General features: G+C 32.3%; 1 protein-coding gene across 1 annotated transcript; it reads right to left on the bottom strand.

Annotated features, from left to right (window-relative positions):
• Nucleotides 1–1,108: 1,108 nt before the first annotated feature.
• On the bottom strand, nt 1,109–8,435 carry LOC114177658 (trafficking protein particle complex subunit-like protein). The gene is made up of 8 exons (XM_028063096.2): nt 7,973–8,435; nt 7,702–7,878; nt 7,498–7,621; nt 7,030–7,110; nt 6,247–6,582; nt 4,164–4,330; nt 3,258–4,084; nt 1,109–2,817 (listed from the first exon to the last, which is right to left on the bottom strand). Exons 1-8 carry the CDS (start codon nt 8,323–8,325, stop codon nt 1,331–1,333), a joined length of 3,552 nt encoding a protein of 1,183 aa, XP_027918897.1. The 5' UTR covers nt 8,326–8,435; the 3' UTR covers nt 1,109–1,330.
• Nucleotides 8,436–24,783: the final 16,348 nt, after the last annotated feature.

Below are 24,783 nucleotides of genomic sequence, written 5' to 3'. Positions count from 1 at the left end.
AAACAAATATAGGGACCAAATTGGGTCACTTTGACACGTGGCACAACAGTGTAATGACACGTGTCAAAAAAAAATTCAAAAAAAAATCAAAAAATTCAAAAAAAATTCAAAAAGAATTCAAAAATTATTAAAAAAATTCAAAAAAACCAAAAATTGACATGTGACATTGACTTTAACACCGTCTGGTCAAAGTTAACGGTGAGAACCAAATTGAGTCATTTTTAAGAAAATGAGGACCAAATTGAGACAACGAAAAACGTGAAGATCAAAATGAAATTTCATGATAAATAGAAGGACCAAAAGGATAATTTAACTAAAAATATAATACAATATCCCTAACGAGAAAAAGATTAAAAAAAATAATGTATCGAATGTCGACATCCGTATACAAAATCAAATACCAAATGTCAATATTCGTAGATGAAAAAAAAATACATAATACCGGATGTTGACATTCGTAATGGATAAAAACTTCAAAAATATAAAATATTGGATATCAACGTCCGTAGAATAAAACAAGACATCGGATATCAATGTCCATTGGAAAAATAATTTGGAGGTGAATCAGTTACAAAAAGTAAAAATATAGTTACTTTTAACTTAGAGCTAAAATGGAAATTTAAAATTATTTTAGGGGTACAAGTGTTTGGAGGTCCAAGAAGAAGCCCCCGCCTAAATATATGCAGAGGGAGTTTCTATAAAGTAAGCTCATTCCACTTTTTCCACCACATCAAAACTCCTTACTTGATTGTAGAATGCTACACTTAGAAGAGAATCACATTCACCACCGCAGGCATTACTTTTTGAGCTAGCATCACAACACACGTAATCTTAGATGTGGTCGAAGCATGTTAAAAACACGAATACAAAAAAAACAATAGATCCTAAAAACGGACATATACAGTAGTAAATGTGTAATCTTCAATGTGATGGTCATTATGTCACAGGGTGGAAAGAAAACCGAAGAGGTAAGTGTCAATATTCTGCCTTAAAATATTCATAAAGTGTAAATGTTAAATATATGAGAACATGTTCCATACTTCATCATGGAGACCAGCAAAACAAAGAAATTTAGGGTATGCTTTACAAAAAAGCCAACGTCAAAATATTTAATCAAAATCGATTAGAATATTATACAATCAAAAAGTATACTGCTGTAGTGTTAAGCTAATGAATAAGATATGTATCCTAAACCAGTAAAAAGGAAACTAAAACAGACCAATGTAGACAGCTTTTTCATGTAAAATATGTAGTTCACCCCACCCCCAAACTTGGGGAAAAGCTAACAATAAAGGGGAAAAATTGAATAATAATTAACGGTTTACAAGATCTATTCGTTAACTACTGACTGCATCCGAGAGTTACTTGAGACTGCAGCCTTGAAATGAGGCTTGGAAGGGAAAATAAAAAGAGAATTGGAAGAATTTGAAGGCTGGTATGCTGCTGAATATCTCACTGAAGTCATAGAAAATTTAGGTAACTGTTGCATGCCTGAGACAAGTGGGACAAGTTTGTAACTGAGAATGTGCTCAGATTTTGGAAGAACATATATAGTATCATTGTGATATCCGGATAATACAAAACTCTGTGCGTCCCCAAGTGAGTATTTGATTTCTTGCAGTAATTGTGTCTGGTTCGAAATTCTAATATAATACGTAAAGGGATCTCCTACGACGGCATAAGGGGGGCATTCAAAACTAACAATCAATGGAGGTAACTCCAAGTTCACATCTGGCAGCTTTTGTTTAGTCATAACCCAAGATACTGTTGAAGTAGAAGCACATTTCTCTTCAATCCCAAGGTCTCTCCTCCATTTCAAACACACAGTTCCGACACTGAGCTTAGAAATGTTCATATTGGAACTGACTGAGAAAACCTTCTTGAACACTTCCCCAGGAACAAGAAGTGCGGGATTTGCAAACTCCTCGCTTCCATGTTGAATAGAACACGTCCTTTCGGCATCATCCTCTACTTCTATGCGCATGGACTTCAACCTTAACGGCAACTCAGTGCAGTTTTTAGCGCTAACAATGAGCACATTCTTTTGATTCAAAGGAAGTGATTCTGAATGATTAGACCCTGAGGCTTGCTTGCTCTTAGAGAGTAGCAATGGGTCTCGTCTGAATGGCATCAAATAATGATGGTTAAGAACAATAGCATTGTGCCCTTCAATTTGCAAGTGCTTGTGAACATGGACTGTCTGTGTATTTAATTCATTATGGTAAGGAGTATAACCCAAAGATACATATAGCATAATTGGTTTAGGTCGGTGCCACTTGATTTCTAATTTGCATGACCAGGAATCCCCATTTTTAATAATGGGAACGGAAATTAATCCAAATGATTGCTGTATTTTCTTTATTTTGTCAGAATCTAAGTGAGAATCATCTTCTCCTTCCGGTCCAGATATACCAAGCAGCTGAACATGATGACTATCCAAAGCATATGGCTCATTGTCCCTTGGACTAAACAAGCCACCCCCCTTCACATCCACGAGATTTATCTTCAATTCACCTGAGTAGACATCGTGTCCTTTAGAAACCAATGTTACAGGTACCAAGAAAACTTCTCCCACCAATGCAGGACTTGAGGCACCAAGATGCAGATCTACTTGTGGGTCTTGTTCTTCAACTTGGGTGTACTTCTGACCAGATAACACAAGAATAGGATCCTTTATTGGAACAGTTTGTACAGAATTCTCCGATGTCCAAAGAGGTAAACTATCCAGAGAAGCAGGGCTTTCAGCTCTACAGCAGATTGACAAGTGTGATCCAATTTTTGCAGTAACAGATAGGCATTCAAGTTTTCCACTTTGATCTGGAAACCATATAATGAACCCAAATCACATTCAGCTTAAAATAGCTACAGAGCAATACTTCTAATGGTAAAAGATATGTATGTGCAAGGTGGAAATAAATGAGGCATACCAACAGTACACATACTACTCTACTATAGAACCATTGATAATATAATGGACAGATCTTATTGAAAGACCACTCTGATAAATCCATACCAATTTTGAAAGACATATAACAGCTTCTGCAAGATTTATAAATGAAATTTCAGCCCAGTGTTAGCCGGAGATAGCATCATAAACAACATAAATTATGGATGACAAGATACCAAGGCAGGGGATATCAGATAATATAGAACATTTGAAACGTACCAGCCTAGGTTATTTGCTTATAGAAACAATAGGCGCACTGAACCTAACAGCTAATAGGAAAATAAATTTCATCAAAGAGTATCCGACTTACCACTTTGGATATCATAGGTCAACCTTAGCCATTTGTTTGATTCAAGGGAAAGTGATGGTGCTGTCTCTGTTCGATGATGTTGAATACCATCACTAACTTCTACTGACCGAGGCTTTTGGCCATTTGTAACAAAGAAATTGCACTTTGATTGGTTGAATTGGATTTCTAATCCATCAATCTCAACAGTAAGGGGTAAGTGCGAAAGAAGTGATACTGTAATCAAGGTTGATGACCCAGGCTTGATTGACTGTTCATGGAAAGCAACTGATGCCAGCATCACCAACCTAAGAGGACTGACAAGATCAACCTCAAGCTGAAGTGATTCATCTGTTGAGATCTTCAAATTACTTTGGTGTTCATTTGTTGCCAATCCTGAAGCTCCACTGACAAGCTCAAAAACCTCATTGTGTACAATTTCTCTTTGCAGTAAATTTGCAGCACCAGCTGGACCAGTGTCTCGCCGGACACCAGTATCAGATGATACTGGCAAAGCAGCCATTTCAAGGGAATACTCCACAAAATCTTTAATAGCACCATTTTTCCTAGAGCATTCTCGCAGGTAACCCAAGACATCCCATAATAAAGTTACCCAACCCTCTTTTCTGTATAGGGTTGCTATAGTATCAAAAATTTGTTTTGCATTACTGATGTCAGCTTCAGAAAAATATTCTCTGGCCATCTGGAACCCACAAAAAGAGCTCATCCTCAGAATTTTATTACTGCTGTAGGATTCATATGCTTTTTTAAGAAGCGCTATAATTTCAAGTGAGTCTCGAAACCTTTTTCCTTCAGAGATGGCATAGCAGATGTATTCTTCATCACTGAGACTGTAAATCCAAATGAAAACAATAGTTTACAAGATAGATATCAAAATATGAAATTATTTACCACTCAATTAAGACTTACGGTAGCATATCAACATTATCTCCATGCTCAAGTAATCGGGCAAATTGACCCACATACACTGAAGGAACAACAGACTCAACAACACTATCATTCTCATTGCTAGTTTCTGACATTGAGATTGCAAGCTCCAGCGCTGATCTCTTCTCGCTCAAGTAGTGAGCTGCTAACTGTTTCAAGGAGATGAATACAATTACCCAGGGAAGTCTATATAATAGATACACATGAACTGATTCACAAAACAACTTTGCATGCACGAATAGATTATGATAAATCATTAGATTCTGATACAACATACATAAACACATTGCAAACACATAAATATGTGAGCAAACAAGTACTACCAATAGCGGAAACGACACTCACAGACAGTTACAAGTTATGAAGGGCACCAAACTACTGATTTGAAGGTTGATAATTGTGAATAGAGTCAAATGCAATAACAATTCCAAATATAAATTAAGTGGGGGCCAGGGAGGGAAAGAAAAGAAAAAGAAAGTGAAGGAAAAGGTAGAGTTAAGAAAAGATTAACTATAATCCATGTCATTAGTTTCTCCCTTTTAATAAACATATATTCAAGTTCTATATTGACAATGAAAGTTAGAAGCATCAAAAAGGATATAACTATACAACAGTTTCTCCTCCAGCATCCCCCACAAATTGGAGGCAGACAGAAACATAACTATTGAACATTTTGAAGAATTAGTTATGATATGATCCATCGTTTCCCTTCCCCATATTTTCGGATTTCATGACAACATTTCCTTGTCCTTCCCATATTTTGCACCAAACATAACCATAATGTTTCACTAACATTAAGCCTTGAAGCAAGCATAAATGAATTAAATAAATGGAATGGAAGCATTAATAGAGACCTAGTCACACTGAGAAACAAATCAAAAAGCAAGTCATAAAACTATGACATATTTGATTTACCAAACCCACCTAGAATATCTATTGAATCCGAGAGATTGATAAAGGTTCAAATTCATGTGAATCAAAGTAGACTCAAGATAGGCACTAGGCATGCAGAATGAGAGAAGCTGAAGCTAAGATGACTCTCAGTCAATATAATCCCAGAAGCATCAATGATCAAAACTAAATGAGACTGAAGCACTCATGGAAATTGATGGTTTGGATAGTCATTTTCAATGTAAATCTTTAAACAATATAACACCACAATCAAAAAGACTGACCAAGTGCATTAGGGTCACACTGAAAGAGTTCTGGGAAGGGTAGACGTATAAATCTTACCACAACAGAGGAGTTATTTCCTACATTTGAACCCAAAGAGAGAAGTTGTTTGAATCCATGACCTCAAAGTCACAAGCTAGAAACCTACCATTGCATCAAAGCTTGCACTCATTTACCATATGTGAACAAAAAATCAAACCAGTATGCCTAAACAAGGTAACTAGATAAATGTTTCAACGCATGGCTTGACAGTTTCTTTCCTAGGAGGCAACCACTGCCAAGTAAAGAGTCAGTTATCATAACTAAAAGCTACAAAACATTGAGGAAAAAGGATTGATACCCTAGAGTAGATGTAAATGACAAATAAATGCAACAAAGGTCAGACTGTTGTAGTGGTGAGGGGATGAATCAAGAGAAAGTAGGATGTAGCAGGTACTAATAAGACCTACAAATTTACTTAAGATAATTTTGCGATGTAGGGAGAAGAAAGAAAGGCTGTAATGAGAAAATGGATAAAATATGAAGATATTTCAATTACAAGAACGGGGAAGTCCACAGAATAATTGTTAAGATGTTTCACACAAAGAATAACACAAAAAAACTTCAAATATGATTTGAACATTCCTAGCTTTAGGAGATAAGTTGGGCCTAGTCTATTTCTAGTATGATGGCAAAGTTTATCCAGTCTTAATGTTGGAGTCCCTGCAAATGTCCATTCCTACAAATTTCATGTTCTAGAAGCCAATCTACGGCCTGAGAGGTGTGTTAATAGGTATTACATTGATTAGAAATATGATAGAAGAATGCCTCTTTTAGAGGGTATAGAGCAAACAGAAGTGGTAAAGTCATTTCCCTTTCTCAACATACAAGATAGTTAAAGAGATGTGCTCACTTGGTAGTAATAGGCGGGATAATATTCCCATTCAGACATAGGTTTGGATAAAGTACTAAGGATAGGTGAGCCTTGAGTTATTTTTGAACTTGTCTCCAACAATTCACCAAATACCAAAAACTGCCTACTCATCCACTCCCAGTGAAGAAATATTCCTTCTGGTGCACCAACAAGCCTTTTATATGCATTCTTATGCTGGCGAAACCACCCCACTGCTTCTGCAACCTTCCCACTGTGCAGTAACAAGGTTGATATTTTGAAATATAATTGTTCAGATATAGTTTTTATCTCAACTAAGCGTTGTATTGCTGGCAACCTTGTTGTCACCCCAACAATCTGTAGTATAATACAAACAGAAAACACATGTTATAAAACTTGGCTTTGTACAAATATATATCTAGTAAGCACACAAATATGTAGAAGATAGAACACATGCACTTGAATCCAAATATAAGAGTTTGTGTCCGTCCAAGACAAAGTAAAAACAAAATAAGTAGAATTGAGTCAGTTAAACATATGTACAACTATAAAATTAGTTGCAATTAATGCGCTTGGAGGATGTAAAACATTGCTATTAACAAGGCTCTGACTTATGAGAGCAAAATATTAGGGACAGTGATACGCTTTCTTTCATTAGTTCAACCAATAGACGTAAGGAAGGCATACAGCGCTAATAATAGCATTTTCAATATCATGATCTCTAAATGGTGAAACCAAATTAAATAAAGAAAACACATTAAAACGACTCCACTAAAACAACTCCACTAAAACAACTCCACGCACCTCTCGCAGCGTATGATAGGCCTCCTCATAAAATTTCAATGCTTCTGTCCAGTCACTTCGAAATTCTGCATATACAGCAACCTAGCAATTCATGGCATCTAGATAAATAATGCACATTTTTTATATAAAAACACATAATATAAAAATTCATAGAAGTTCCCATACAGTAAATGGCACAAGAAAGTCAAAGAAAAATGTAATTCCACCTTTCATTTCTACCTTTTCTTTTTCTTGAAAGCCGTTATATTTAATGTTTAAATTTATATTACAGTCACAATTTCATCCCAGTCTTTCTATGTTGCAGAAAATTGCAGACAAATGTCGGCGCAATTGCGGTTGTACTGTGATGCAATCACACAAACCCCAAAACCTTGACCTCAAGGCGTTGGCAGACATTTTTAAAACCTTGGTTACTTCAAAAACAGAAAAAAAAAAAAAAAACGAGAAGAGGAAAAAAAGTGTTCTTACTTTGAAACAGTAGCGAACAATCAACTCAACCGAGTTAGCATTCTTCTTCTCTATCCGGTGCTTAATCCTTCTCCCTTCTTCTCTATAATACGCGACGGCCAATTCAGAAAACGTACTCGCCAGCCTACACCCAGAAACGACAGCGTCAAAAGAGAAAATCGACAGAATTTCCAGAAAAATGTAGAGTAAGTGCATTGCACGTGCCTGTGAAGAGAGACTTTGAGATTGGCAGTGTCGTTAGGGTTCAAAACGATGACATATTTGGCATCTACCTCCGCGCGCTTCCGCAAGGCAATCATCCTATCTTCGCTGATCTCATCTGCATTGCTGCTCACCACGACAACCACCGCGAACTTGATGCTCTTCCCGCGAATCAAAGCCCTGAATGGGAACAACAGAAGATAAAGCTACTATTTATGAACGAATAAAAGAACTGTGTGTGTGTGTGTGTGAGAGAGAGAGAGAGAGAGAGTACTTGATGGAATCGAGATCGGAGCAGAGTTGGAGCCACTGAGCGGGGTCACCGGTGAGGTGGTGTGAGGGGAAGAGAGCGGCGAGGAGAGCGGGGGATTTGGTGCGGTGTTTGAGGAGCCAATCGCGTTTGAGGATGCCGGGAAGGACGGGCGAGGGTGACGTGGCAGTTGGATCCGGGTCCTTTTTGTTGTTGAAGAGATGGATGATTTTGGAGACGTCGGGGAGGGCGAGGGTGTTGATGGGAGGCTGCGCTGACAAGAAGTGGGTAGAGATGAGGGTTTGGAACTCCGGGCACCCCACCAAAGACACCAACGTCACCGGCGGAGTGCGCACCTCTTCCGGGTACTCTTCCATCGGATCGGATCCACTTCAAGAGCTGCTGCGTCTGTTACTGTTTACTTGCGAATTGCGAGTTTCACTGCTCTTGATGCTGTTATGAAAATGAACCAAGACCAACAAGGGACACGGATTTCTCAAAATGGCTAAAATAACATCTTTCTTAAAATTATTTTACATATGTGATTAAATTTTTCTAATACTGATAAACCATTAGAAATGCACCTAAGAAAGACTGACTTCAATAATATGTAACGAGTGATTGTGTAAATATTTTGTCACCTCTTCTAATATTTTAAATGTTGCATAGTAATTCAGTTTTTAAGAAATTAACTAAAATATAGAAAAATTATAGTTATTTTTTTTTAAGATTATATTAAATTATATTATATTCTCTTTCTATTTTAAAATAAGTTTAAACGTGATTTTAGTTTCTAAATTATTATTAAAATTATATTTTATTTTTGTTTAAATTTTGGCACGATTTCAAATTTTAAAAACAAATGGATAAGGACTTGAAGATCCGGTAAATCCAAATCTTTAACTTTGTATTGTGATGATTACTAAGTTCATTTAATAAAATTTGAGTATAAAAATATTTAGTCATCTATCAAATTCATTTAATACATTTTATATATATTATACATATAAAATGTAAAAATATAAATTTAGAAAAATTATAACCAATAATTGATAGGAGTGTCAAAATGGGTCAGTCTATTCCATTTTGATCTGTCCCACCTTTAGCTCGTCAAAAATGGACCAGATCGTCACAATAAAATTCGGTTCATCTTTTGTTTGGTGAGATAACAAGTCGATCTAGCGAACCTAATCCGTGTTGACATGTTTAATAGTTTATTACTTATAAAAAAAAAAGAGAATAAAAATAAAAAAAACCAAGTATTTGAAATTTTATTTTATTTTCTTATTTTTCCTAATTGTTTTCAATTTTTTTACATTATTATACGATTTAAGTGTTTCTACCTATAAAGTATCAATGCATTTCCATGAACTATTTCTATGAAAAAATACCAATGAATTAAAATTTTAACATTACTTATATTTTGATAGAAGATAAAAGAATAAAAAAAAGAGAAATAAATAAATAAACAATATTATGAATAAAAATAAAATTCTATTAACTTTTTTATTATTTTATTTCATATAATTTTATTATTTGTATTTCACAATTTTTACGATACAAAAAATAAAGATTTAAATAGATATGGAATCATTACCGGGTAGGTTTTTAAGTCAAATTATATAGTTATAATTGTGTGAAAAATCATTATAACTATGAATGATAAATAAACTCTAGTCTTTGTTTCTATTGGGAATCCTCATATTAACGAGTATTGGGCACGGGTAATATTTAAATTTTTCAATTGGGCATGAGGATGTGAATATACATATTTGTCGCACCCTCATATCTGTCATAATATCTATCTTTGTTCTTATCTCTATCCCTTTTAAATTTTTAAAATATTCAGGATCTATTAGGTAATCTTATGTATACATACATACATATATATATATATATATTATTTTTAGTTTTTAGTTTTATAACCTTTGTAATTGTTTGGCTTGACATAAATTTTTTTCACATCTCTAAATATTGTTGCTTTTGTCACAATCTTTGTACACTTATGTTCAAATTATGTATGCTAATTAAATATTTGTATGTTTCACATTAGAATATTTTTACTCCTTTTTAATATTTTATTTATTGTTTATATTTTCACATCAGAATGTTTGAAACTCATGTTAATCGCTCAATAGCATAAACCCCTCATTTACTATGTAATTTAAAAAAAAACTTATCTTGTTTATTATCTTATTCTTAATTTTTGTTTCATTTAAAGGAGTTTATTTGTTTTACTAAAATAATTTTCATTATCTCTCAACACTTTGACTAGTTTGATATTTGTAAAAAAAAAAAATAGATTTCTAAGGTATTTTTCATCTTATCATACCCTTAATTATACATTTGTTTACTTTGTGCAATTCTATTTAATGGTTAATCAAATTGTTTATAATGCATACATTTGATCATTTTTTACTTTTTTCTAATATTTTATTTGTTGTTTATTTTTATCAAGTATAGTACTATTATGATATTTTTATTTAAAATTTTTCATTTTTTTAACTCATTATCATACATATAATTTTATCACTGTAATTGTATAAAAAAATCATTTATTATAATATAATAATTTAATTTGATTATCATGATTTTTTTATTACCATCCAACATATATTGAAATTCAAAAAATGAAATATTTATGCTAAATTTCAATTATTATTAGTTTAATTTTTGTTCTTTGTGTGATTTTGTTCAAGTAGTGTATTATAATTTTTATAAGTGTATACGACATAAAGATCATTAGAAGTTAAAGAATGGAAGTAAAAAAGACAATTAAAATATTTTTTTAATTTGAATACCTATTTTCCTTTTACAATTTTTTGAAATTCAAAAAATGAAATATTTATGCTAAATTTCAATTATTATTAGTTTAATTTTTGTTATATGTGTGATTTTGTTCAAGTAGTGTATTATAATTTTTATAAGTGTATACGAAATAAAGATCATTAGAAGTTAAAGAATGGAAGTAAAAAAGACAATTAAAATATTTTTTTTAATTTGAATATCTATTTTCCTTTTAAAAATTTTTAAAAATAATTTTAAATTTTATCAACTTTATTTCATTAACATTTGCAAATTTAATAAATGTTTTAGTTCTCATGAAATTTTATTTGATACTTTAATTTGAAATGTATACTTTTGTATATATTTTTTAATATTTGATATTGAATAAACAGGAGAATACCTCCTTTGATGTTAAATATTTGATAATATTATATTTTATTTGTAGAAATTGTTTATTAGTTTATAAAAAATAATTAATTGATATTGAAATAGTAAGAAAGTGAGTACAAACATGGTGACGGCTACACCTTTTTCTTGGTGAGGATGAGGATGCAAAAAAAAAGGGTTAAATATGTTTTTGGTCCCTTAACTTTCAGTGAATTTTGGAATTAGTTCATTTCGAAACTTTGGACCAATTCAGTCCTTCATGTTTCGAAATACGTAGATTTAGTCATTTTAATCAAATTTTGTTAGGTTTATTTGATGTTTCGTACGCATTTGAGGATTGTGTTTGAGTTGTTTATACTGTTTGACACATTTTTGCTTTAATGTTAAGTCAAATACTATTATGAAATGCACTTGAAATGTCAAATAAACTTAACAAAATTTGATTAAAAGGACTAGATCCACGTATTTAAAAAGATGAAGGACTAAATTGGTCCAAAGTTTCGAAACGGACTAATTACAAAATTCACTGAAAGTTAAGGGATCAAAAACATATTTAACAAAAAAAAAAATTGATACTCAATAGGTAAGAGTATGAAGATGAATTTTTTCTTAGAGGATGAACATGAATAACAATATACCTAGTTGTCATCCGTAATTATAAGTCCATTATTTTGACATCTTTAATGATATGCCATTATGTTCGAAGCAATCAAACAATAAGTTTGATTACGGTTTAACCTAATAATAATATTAATACCTTATCTTTCCGTTACTTCATATAAACATATTTATTAACACTTAATTTTATATTTATGTCTATGTGATGTCATGAGATAACAATATATCTCTTTGTCATCTGTAATTATAAGTCCATTATTTTAACATCTTTAATGATATATCACTATGTTCGAAGCAATCAAATGGTAAGTTTAGTTACGGTTCAAATTAATAATAATATTAATACCTTATCTTTGCGTTACTTCACATAAATATATTTATTAACACTTAATTTTATATTTATGTCCTTTTAATGTCATATGTGTTTCAACATTTTGTCACGTGTGACAGACACATACATGACACATGACAACATGTGACCACACATGTAACAACATCATTAGTCATATTAACATATTTTTAATGATATTTGGTGTCGAGTCTATTTACTTTTAAAGGATAGGATCCTAACGGTATGAAACTTAAAACAAGAAAAAAAAAAATCTAATTTCACGTAATAGTTTTTCAACTAAAAATATATTTAATATTTTTAAAAATATTTTATAAATAAATTATATACATACACATATATTTCTCTAATTTTTTTTAATAATTTAAACAAATTAGCAGAGATGAATAAACAGAAGAAGCAACAATTCACAACATCCAAATTCAAAAACCAAAAGTTCTTTTAATTACAATTCTACTTGTATACATAAAACCAGCAACTATCAAACTAAAAGCCAAACAAGAAGAGTACAAGTTTATAACTCTAAATAAAACGATATTTTAACGTCTTAAGATGTACTTTCTTTGAATATAATATAGCGTCATCAAAATATATTTATTTAAAAATAATGAAAATAAAGTTCCATATAAATAATTTTGAGTTGTTATGTAATTATATTATTATTTAATTGAATAATTTATTATTTTTTTTAAGAAACCCTTAAAAATATATTAATCAATTATATCATATTTTAATCGATTAAATCATTAAAGAATAATAAGTTATGTTAAATATTTAACCAATCATCCTAATCTCTCTCAAGTAGGTATACTAGGTGAAGAAAAATAATTGATTATTATTGTTAGTGATAAATTAAATCATAATGAATTTAAAACACCTACATTTTTAATTACTTAGAAACATGCTTATTCATTATTCTATTATTGGTGAATCTAAACAGGTAAATTATCGATACATATTTAACGTCATTTTTATTAATATCATCGTCAAAGCTAATTTCACTTGCTCTTCTAGGAATTTTGACTCGACTCCATCCTTCAAGTTTAAAGAGTGGAAAGTGATGAAAAAAACCACTTAAAACCACTTTATTAATAGAGAAATAAAATAAATACAAGGAAGCACATAACTCCACACAACGCTCTTATTACAAGAGTATAAGAAATAAGAAAGAGAAAGAAGAGTCAAATACAAGCTTGAAATTTCTTTGACTCGGGGCAAGGAACATCATGGACTTAGATCCCATATATAGTTACTAACACCCACCCCTTGTTTATCATAAGCGATGTGGGACTTTTAAAGACATGTTATTTTTATCAGCCCAACATTCTACACCCTGATTAAAATAAGCACATCGTCATTGCCTATACAAGCAAGCATACTCCACCATAAAGAGTATCACTTGGAATCAAGTCGTCTTGAGAATTTTCACTTGAGATCAAACTATCCCAAGAATTTCCACTTTGAATCAAACCATTCCAAGAATTTTCACTTGGAATCAAACTATCCCAAGAATTTCCACTCGGAATCAGACCATCCCAAGAATTTCCACTTGGAATTAAACCATTCGAAGAATTTTCATTTGGAATCAAACCATCCCAAGAATTTCCACTTGGAATCAAACCATTCCAAGAATTTCCACTCTGAATAGTCACCCCAAGAATTTCCATGCACCCTGCATCAAACGCCAACAAAACACAAAGCAAGCCCAAATCCCAAAATCAGATCTACCGCTACAAAACCTCATCCTTTTCCATGGCAACGCGGTTATGCCATGAGGATATTTATCGCATTTTTTTCACAAAAGATCATCGTCTCCCATAATGAGAGAGACACTCTTAGTCGAATTTGAATCATTTTTCTGTGATGTATCTCCACCTCGACAATATTTCCTCACATACCCAGGCTTTCCACATTGCCAACATACCATATTCATTTTGTGGTTTTAGTTCCCATGTGTCCCACTTCTAACAACCATCATTGAGTTTGTTGTCATGTTTTCATTACTTTTTCATCCTCCTCTCTTCAGAAAGGATCTTACTAGTAATTTCATCAAAACTCAATGTTTCTATGCCATACATCAAGACAAGCTTGATAAGCTCATAGGAGGACGTAAGAGACCAAATGAGTCTTAGAGATATATCTTCTTCGTCAACCTTAACTCCAATTGCCTCTAATTCACAGACAATTTCATTAAGATTACTAAGGTGATCAGAGACTTTCATATCATCACCCATGCATAGGTTATGAAACTTTTCCTTCAATAACAACTGATTTGATATGCCCTTTGCTTGATATAAGCCTTCGATTCTCTCCCAAAGTTCCTTTTCGTTAACATTTTTTGCACGTTTACAAGAACATTCTTAACCAAACACAAACAAATTGCACTAGCAGCTCTCAAATACAACTCCTCCCATTCTTCTTCCTTCATGTCAGAAGGTCTTCCTTTTAACACCTTGTGTAATCCATATTGAATCAACACATCTTTGACTTGAGTTTGCCACAAGCCAAAGTTCATTCTTCCATCAAATTTCTCTATGTCACATTTGATCACACTTGCAAAAGCCATTGCAATATGAGCAACCAAAAATGATTCTCGAACAACAAGGAATTAATCTTTTCTGATGTGGAAGATCAGACTAAGCTGCAACTACAGAGCATACTAAGAAAAAATCCTATCGAACCTAGAATTAATTTTTTCTTATGTGGAAGATCAAACTATGTTGCAACCACAGAGCATACTAAGAAAAAATCCTTACCGAACCATAGCTCTTGATACCACTTATGGGAAAAACCCTCAGAATCACTTTATTAATAGAGAAATAAAATAAACACAAGAAAACATATATACAACTCTCTCATGCCCTTTGACCACGAGTACACCCACTCTCTCTAAAGCAATAATTTAACCCAAATCTCACGCAACGCTCTTATTACAAGAGTATAAGAAATAAGAAAGAGAAAGAAGAGTCAAATACAAACTTGAAATTTCTTTGACTCGGGGCAATGAACATCGTGGACTTAGAGTCCATTATATAGTCGCTAACACCCAACCCCTTGGTTATCCTAAGCGATACAGGACTTTTCAAGACATGTTATTTTTATCAGCCCAACAGAAAGAAATAAAATGAAAGGGAAAAAAATTACAAGGAGATTGAGAGAGTTAAGGAAAAGTTAATAATTGATGGAATACCATCCAAAAAGAGTAAAAATCATTTTTAAGAAGGAGAAGTAATGTCTAGTAGAGAATTATCCAATCCTCTTATACCTACCAAAATGACAATTTCCTTGCTTCTTGGATTTTTTTTAAGAGACTTCAAATTGATGTTCCTTTCCAAAAACTTTGGGACAAATGCCTACATAATGAAAAATTTATGAAGAAATTTATCACAAAAAAGAAAAAAATCATAGAAGAGACATTAATGAGTTAGAGATGGGATGTAATGCTAATTCAAAAGTTTTTCCTTGCCAAATAAAAAAACTCCCAAGTCACTACTCCAATAATAATAGGAGATCTTTTAGTTAGGAAAACACTACTTGATTTGATTTGAGAGCTAGTATAACCTTAATGCCATTATCCATGTTGACAATTAAATATCCACATGGGGTTGTTAATGTATGTTAGTTAAAATGGACAAGAACATATTCATGTTGATTTTGTGATCATAGATATGTTTAAGAATGAACTAGTTCCATAAATTTTAAATTTTAGTAAGACCTTTAATGAGGACCACTCTAGTTATTATTGATGTTGCCAATAGAAAATTAAAAAATGAAAAGAAAGAAACCCTTTTTGACACCATAGAAGCAATGAAATATCCATAAGACAAAAAGGAGAAATGGGTGTTATATAAAAATTAGATAAAACGTTTCAAAGTTTAAATCTCTCCCAGAGCATGCATATTTTTTTTTTAAAGATAACATGATTTAAGATGAGACAAAGTTAAGAGAATAAATAAACTTGGAAAAAGCAAAGTTAGCCAAGTCAACATGACTCTCTGCTTAGCATCGCGCTCAACTAGTCTTCTCTTTGCTCAATCAAACCCTAAACTAGAAAGCAACATATCTTGAGCATCAAGTCTCACCCAACGAGAGCTAATCCTAGCCCAATGAGATCTATAAACAGAGACCATGAGAACATTGCTCATAGACATCTCCCAATAAACCTAAGTTTTGGCTTAGTGAGTCACTTGAGGAATACTCTCCATTGGGCTTGAAATCCCATATAATAGTAGAGAAGGCATGAAAAGAATGGGGGTGAGGGGGAATAAGTGAAAAGAAGATAAGGTTAGGGCACCTATCTACTAGAGACACCATTCATGACTTCCACATCCTTTTCTTCGTCATATTTTCATATACATTTCATGTTATTCAACTCCATAAGTAACTAAAACCTTTTTTGTTGTAGTTAGATGTAGTCACCAAACTCTTTTGTATATTTTTTTATTAAATTTATATATGATGATATGTTACTCTTCTCCATTGATGGGAGCATAAATAGATACAAGACTAGGCTTGTTACTAAGGGATATACTCAGTTAGAGGGTATGGACTTCCATGATACATTTTCTCTTGTAGCCAAACTTACAAATATTATACTTTTACTTTCTATTGTTGTTGTAAACAACAGGCATCTAAAATAATTAGATATAAATAATTCCTTTTTGTGTAGGGAATTGCATGAAGAAATTTATATGCAAGTTCCACTAGGAGTGAACAATAATGCTAGACAAGTTTGCAAATAGAATAAATCCCTTTATGGGCTAAGACAAGCCAGCAGACAATGGTATAAAAACTCTATTCTTTCCTTATCTTGCAAGGTTATGCTAGATCTGGTGTTGATCACTCAATGTTTCTTAGGAATACTGAAAATAGAAAGATCGTTGCATTAGTTTATGTCTATTACATAATTTTGGCTGAAAATGATATCAATGAGATAGAATAACTAACTCACATCCTTAATGAAACTTTCAAAATTAAAAACCTCATTTATTTGAACGTATTTTCTTGGGTTAGGGGTTGTTAGAAATAAACCAGGAATTCATTTGTGTCAAAGAAGATATGTTTTGGATCTTCTTGAAGATGCATGAATGATGAACTACGCTCCAGCTATTACACCTATGAACCACAAGCTTACTGTTGATATAAAGGCATCCTTCTTGATCCTTCGTTGTATAGAAGATTGATAAGGAGGCTCATATATTTCACAAATACTCGACCAGATATCACTCATGCGATCCAAAATCTTAGCCAATTTGTCTCCGCATCAACTAGTATACATCAACAAGTTGTCATAAGGATCCTGAGGTATTGTAACATCCCTAAGGAATATTACTTGATAATAAATAATTAAAAACGAAATTACAATAAAGTCCACATTTAATATAAACTATTTCCCAACAACACGGGAAATTTAAAACTTTAATAGATATAAAGTCGTAAACCAAGAATCCAATATTTCATGAAATGGAATTAAAAACAGTGGCTCCCGCCAAATTTACATGAGGTTCTCAAAAACAAAAACATCAACATATACTATATGTGTATACAAAATATCCTCTGCTAGCCCTCGCTCCGAGCCTATGCATCTCCTGGCCCACCTGTCACATCATCTGCTCCCGGATAACAAGATATTCGATCATCGCCACACACACAGAGATAGGGTGAGCTATGCACAATAAAATATAACAGGTGTATGTGAAATAAACATGCTTATGAGTATATTTCCCAACCCAAAATAACATAATTAACTTCATAATTTCCAAATTACCCAAACCATGACCTCATAGTCCTTCATGAGTCATATGCATGAACTAGGTCTTGGGACTTCCCTGTGCTCCCACGAACTAACTCATTCGTGGTCCAACCCTATGAGCCTATCCCGCTCATAGTCTTACCCTACAGACTCCTCGCCTGTAGTATAAACATCCAAGTCTCACACTTGGACCCTGGCACGCACGCAATCACCATACTATGGACTCCTCGCCCAATAGTAGCCGACGGGAACTCAACCAGTTCCATGCCCATCATGTGTCCAACCACCGAGCACATCCCAGACCCCTATTGGACTTAGTCCTTCAAGCCCAGACATCACACCACATGCATATACAATCTAAACTTGGTATAAACAGCCAAAACGCACTCACAAGCACATGTAAAACATAGCAACTCGCATTAACTCGCTTAAGCCAGGGACACCCGCCCAAGCTAAGCCTCTAGCCTCACTTAGGCTAGCTCACCTCGCCTGAGCGAGCTTATAACAGTGACCACAGCACGTTATCTCGCTTAGGCGAGATCCCCTCGCCTGGGCGAGTCACACTTTCATCCAACAACAAACAAACCTCGCCTAGACGAGAAAACGACAAAACCAACATGAACACACTTCGAGAACTCGCTTAGGCGAACCACTCTCGCCTAGGCGAGAGTGTCAGTCGCTCAAAACTCCAAAGTCTCTCACCTGGGCAAGAAATCACGCTCAAACCTCCAAGTTCTCCTCGCTAACTCGCTTAGGCGAGTGCCTCTCGCTTGAGCGAGAGACCATGTCGCTCAAACCCTGTTCACGCACCCACTTCGTCAAAATCATACCAAAACATCAACCAATCATTATCAACACAACGTAGTGGCACAAGTACATCAGAATCATGCTTAATAATTGAATTTTCATCTCATTTGACACCACCTCATTACTTCCCCAAAAGAACTACGTAAAACCCCAAACTGCATATACAACCCCTAAAAGCATACCAAATTCAGACCCCAATTGAGCACACCCCCCTTGGCTGCCCCATTCTGCTAGGCTTTTCTTTACCCCTTCACATTCATACCACAACTATTAGTTAGCAAAAATGAAGCTTATTCTTTACCCATTAAGGTTTAAACCCATAACCTTCCACTCATAAGACCAAAGCACAAGCACTATATCAAACCACATTTGGTGATACTCACAAATCAACAATAGTTTACAATACCAATCACCTACTCATTCATATTCTAAAAAAATCAATAACAAAACAATCACACATAATTGGCATACTTAAGACTCAAACCCAAGTCCTCTCATACAAACCAAGTACTCTCAACCACATGAGCTAGTACTTTTCCACATCACAATAAACAACAATTAATGTCATAAAGGCGCCCTCTACCCGCATTTATTAATTAATTAATTATTTAATTAATTAATTTTCCCGGGTCTTACAGGTATTTGAAGAGAACTCTAGGAAGTGGTACCTTCCTTGCTACCAATAATGAAGCTTAGTTAAAGGGATACAATGACTCTAATTAGGTTGAAGAACCAACCTATTATTTTTAGGAGTTCTTTTGAGGTTGAATATAGAGCCCATGCTGCCACAACTTGTGAAATTCAATGGTTAAAGTACATTCTTAAAGTACAATCGACTATTGAAATTGCGTCTAATCAAGTTATGCACGAGAGAACTAAGCACATAGAGATAGATTGTCATATTGTGAGGTAGAAGATTTGTTGAAGCTTCTGCCTATGTCTAGCAAATCACTACTTGCTGACATTCTAACTAAGTCTTTACCTTCTATGTTTTTGTCTTGTTGGTTGAGTTTTTTTATATATAAATATTCTTTCATATCCTTGTAACTATAGTCTTTCTCTCTTCTTTGTCGTCTTTTCTCTTTTGTACCCTTTCTTGATATAAATCCTAAACACACCCCATGTTAGATTAATCCTATAATGATTATTATTTGATATTCTAATAAATTAAAGTAGATAGTATTTGAATTATTTATTTGTCTTAACTTTCGATCAAAGTCAATTTGCCACGATCTTTATTCCAAACCAATTTTTTTTTTGATTTTTTTAAAACGCCTTATTTTAATTTATTTTAGTCGTGTAACTAATTCTCCATTTTCTAAAAAATCTATAAAAGTATTTGAACTAGCTTTTCCTATATAGAAAATAATCTTGAAAAGCAGTACTGAAGCGAAACTTTAGACATAATTTTTAAAAAATTTAAATATATAAAACATGTAGACATTAAATTAATTCATTTGTGGTGGGTCTTTTAAATTTAATCAATAAAAATCTTGCATTATTAAATTTAAAATAGACAGTACAATATAAAAACTTAAATTAATATTATATATTGAATATTACTATATTATATATATATATATATATAAAAGAAATCAAATTAGACCATTATATTTTTTAATAAATATTATATTATTTAGAATCAATAGCGGACCTTAGTTAGTGTTAGGGTCCCCTCCAAAATTTTGCACTTTACATTAAAATTTAATAATATATTTTCATTATTTTAAAATATAAATTAAAAAAATAATTTATTTAGAGATAAAACTCAAACAATTATTCAATTTAAAAATATGGACAAAGATGATAAGATCTACCGTTACCTTTTTATTTGGTTGCTATTAACTAATAATTTTGTTATTAAGAAGAGAACTAGTTTAAAAATTCAACTTCACTATTTTATTTTAGATGTTCTTAAACATTTAAACTAAAAAAATTTATCAATCATATTTGAATTATATCAATTTTATAATTAGAAAATACATTTTCCTTGAATAGAAATATTTTTTCTATAGTAATTATCAAAACAAAATTACAAAATAAAATAGGAGATAAATTTCTTGCATATCATATGATTATTTATATTGAAAATTAATAATTGAAAATTTTAGATTTGATTTAATTAGTGATAGACTCTATAATTTGAAAAAACAAAGACCAATTTATTATATATATATATATATATATATATATATATATATATATATATATGTGTGTGTGTGTGTGTGTGTGTGAATATATGTATGTGTATGTTGTGACATCCCATTTAAATAGAGCAATCTATTAAATAAAACATCGCATAATTTATGGAATAGAAGAGTTATAAGATGAAACAGTACACATAAGGATTTACCATTACAGTCATTCAAAAAGTACTTAAGAAAATGAGGCATATCTATCACACATGCCTCTAACAAACATGCACCACAGGGGTTCAGCAGTACACAAAACAAAACCTCTAGAGCTAGGAAAAACAAAAGGCATTGATGCCATAAAAATGCTCCCCAAGAGCTAGAGGTGACAGGACCTCTACGCCGCACCACTGTTACCATCAGGTCCACCTTCAACGTGCTTCCCATCTGCTCCCACCAACAGGGTGATCATCGCAAAGAGAAAATGAAACAGGAACATAAACAAAATAAAAGGGTAAGCTAGAGTGAAAATATTCTTTAACAATTTATAGAGCATATACAAGGCAAAGCAAAGCAAACTATTAACATGTAACTAGGAAACACTCAGAATCATGTGAGGACCATCAAATGCAGTTACTATGACTCGATATTCAGATCATACACTTGATATAGAATTCTAAAGGAAGTATGCGCCTGTGCTGGTTTCTAAACTCTGCAGAATCTAGACGCAGGGGGTTATCACCCAACCACACACAAGGTTAATCCTCTATTGTCTCGGGCCCAAACTGTCCCAAGACAAGGACCTCCTGCCACTCTCACCACATAACCCATTCTGCTCTACATGAGCGTGAATACTTATTAGAGTTCAAGATACCCTCCTTTATCTAGACATCTCCTATATCAAGGTATACACTAGGCATGCATATATATATATACACATATACATATCACTAGGGGTTTCCCATGAAACTCCCTCATCAATACATTTCACATGCCTATCCATCACCCAATTCTCATGAAATTCCACTAGCAAGCATATCATGTTTCACATTACATACTTATCACATGCATCCCAATGTTCAATCAAATGAAATCATAGCTTATCACACAACAACACTTTCATTCCAGTCATACATACTAAGCATGGCCACATACTACGAGCAAAGAAAATAATTAACACAGTATGGAGTCACATCAGCCAACACAACAACCCCTGTCACGAATTCTCGCCCAAACTGAAGGTCCTCGCCCAAGCGTAAGGGCGACAGCGTCTCGCTTAGGCGAGACTGTGCCTCGCTCAAAAACAATGCTAGTCGCCTAAGCGACCACTCGAGGTGAAATTCAGGGGTGAGTCCCTGCTATTCTCGCTTAGGCGAGGGCTACCCGCTTGGGCGAGATTAGTAGGTTTCTCACCTGCTAGCACATGCATTTTCTCATTCAATCAAACACACACACCCAACAACCAACTTCATACATCCGACAACAAGGTTCAAGCACCAAAGACACAAGAGCAGTCCAGTAATACACGAAATACTTTAAAGAAAATGAAAACCCCAGCTTCCCTTACCTTTTTGGACGCTAAAAGAAACAAGCCCACAACTAAGGAGGACTACAGCTTCAGGAACTACAGTAGCGAGCTGAACACGAAAACTAGGACAACACATGGCATAAAGTTAAACCCTACGCCAACCCATGTATCCAAACAGTGAGGAATAAGAGGGAAGTGCTTGGAGACCCTAAGAGTTACTTACTTGAAAACGAAAGGATTCCAGCTAGTTCAAGGAGAAAGTCCATTGTGCCCTAGCAGAGTTCTCAAGTCTCAGCAGATAGAGATGGAAGAGGAACTGATTTTTCTGAAAAGGTGAAAAGTGAGAGTGTGAGAGCTAGGCAGGAGTTGGAGTCCTTTCCATGGGCTGGCCTTGGACCTGCGAAAAGGTCAGGTCTAAACTCGTAAGAGCTGAAAAGAAATGGTGCTTACATATATATATATATATATATATATATATATATATATATATATATATATATATATATATACACACGTAACTTTTACCAAATATAACAGTATCAATAACTTTATATAAAAAGTGGATTTTGGCAATGCAACGATTAAATTATATATATATATATATATATATATATATATATATATATATATATATATATATATATATATATATATATATATATATATATATATATATATATATATATATATATATATATATATATATATATATATATATATATATATAAAAGCAATATAAAGGAGTGAATTAAAAAAATTGCATAAATATTAAATATTAAAACTAAAAAATAAATGTTATAATTAAAACAAATACGTTTTGCCATAGATTATAAGAAACGTTTGGAAAAATTATCAAAGGAGATTTGTTTTAATTCCATATTATTTTTTATAAAAAGTAAGGTTTTTTTTTTTTTATACAAGTTCTTGTAGAAAAATACAATATTTCCGGAAGAGATCAAATTACACCTATGTAACTTTTACTAAATATTACATCGTGAATCACTTTATAATATATGTGAAAGAAACTTTTGATGTAATGGTGGGTTTTAGAAAAAAGAAAGTTGATTAAATTAAAAGATAGAACAATATTAAATATTTATAAACAAAATAATAAATGTTATAAATAAATTAAACGTATTTTGTAATTTATAATTATCGAAAAGTTCGGAAAAAACGGTTAAAGAAGTGTTTCTTTTAATCCTCCTTAATTAATTTATTTTTTTTATAAATAAGTTTATTGTTTTCTAAAAGTTAGAAAAGTGTAATATTTGATAAAATTTATGCCGTATCTTAAATAAGATTAACGAGTTTTGTGATCAAACTATTGGAAAGTTAGAAAAAACAATATTTCTATATTATTTTTTAGTTAAAATAATTTATTTTTTCAAAAGTTCTTATTAAAAGTGATATAATTTGATGTATTTATGCATGTATGCGCGTCTAAAATTCATACATAGCAATTGGGAAGGAATTAGTTCAAAACTTAAAGATGGTAAAAAAAATTAAAACAATATTTTACAAAAATTAAATATTAAGAAAGAATATTAAATGTTATAAATAAGATAAACGCGTTTCGTGATGGACATATTAAAAGCCAATTACTAAAGGAACCTATTTTTAATGTTCTTTTTTTTTCTATTAAAATTAAAGTTTTTATTTTCTATGAGTTGCTGTAAAGAGGTATTTGGTCCATCTTTACATCAAAAAGAGAAGAAAAACCCAAAGAAGTAGCTAAAATATTACCTTATTTAAAGTGAAATTCTACATTTAATAGTTTTTAAAAAGTTATAAGAAATAAATATTATTTATAAATTTAATTAATCTATTAATGGTGATTTTTTTTTTAATTTAAGACATAGACATCTCACTTGAAGAATTATTTCTCATACAATACAACCCTATACATACACACATAAAATACGCAAAAACTTGGAGAGAAATTCACAGTCAACAAAATTCTCTCATCTCGATATTAATAAATATTACTTAATCAACAAAATAAAATAGACAAGGAAATAAAATAATTGAATTTGTATTAATGAAAAAAAAAAAAAACTAATTCCACCATCATAAAATAATTATAACACGAAATGTTATGTTAACCATTGAATGAAACCTTAATTATTAAACAGACTTGATTTAATGAAGAGAGATATCCATATGTAACGTATTTTCATTCCTATCTCTCTAAATACATGCATACATATATATATATATATATATATATATATATATATATATATATATATATATATATATATATATATATATATATATATATATATATATAAATTATTTACGCTAAAATTTGAAAACAGAGTGGTAGCAAGCAAGTGTAGATGTAGAATATTCTTGGGAATAAGGGGTATTTGGTAAAACATGTTTTCTAGGGATATTTTGGTAAATGAAGTACCATTGAGTGTTATAAATGAAGTTGCAAGAATTTGTGTCTTTCAAGCCATAGTTGAAGTAGAA

The sequence above is a fragment of the Vigna unguiculata genome, chromosome 3 (assembly GCF_037176805.1).
Source record: "Vigna unguiculata cultivar grain cowpea cultivar isolate G323 ecotype 2 chromosome 3, ASM3717680v1, whole genome shotgun sequence".
Classification (NCBI taxonomy): Eukaryota; Viridiplantae; Streptophyta; class Magnoliopsida; order Fabales; family Fabaceae; genus Vigna; species Vigna unguiculata.
The sequence above is the reverse complement of the archived record's forward strand: the minus strand, read 5'-3'. Positions and strand labels throughout refer to the sequence as shown.

What these genes read in the sequence shown, in the direction of transcription:
- LOC114177658 (XM_028063096.2), bottom strand. Translation starts at nt 8,325, where the DNA reads ATGGAAGAGTACCCGGAAGAGGTGCGCACTCCGCCGGTGACGTTGGTG. An exon ending in TCCGATCTCGATTCCATCAA is followed by an intron (nt 7,879 to 7,972) that starts GTACTCTCTCTC and finishes GTTCCCATTCAG; the next exon opens with GGCTTTGATTCGCGGGAAGA. An exon ending in GATAATGTTGATATGCTACC is followed by an intron (nt 4,085 to 4,163) that starts GTAAGTCTTAAT and finishes TTGGATTTACAG; the next exon opens with TCTCAGTGATGAAGAATACA.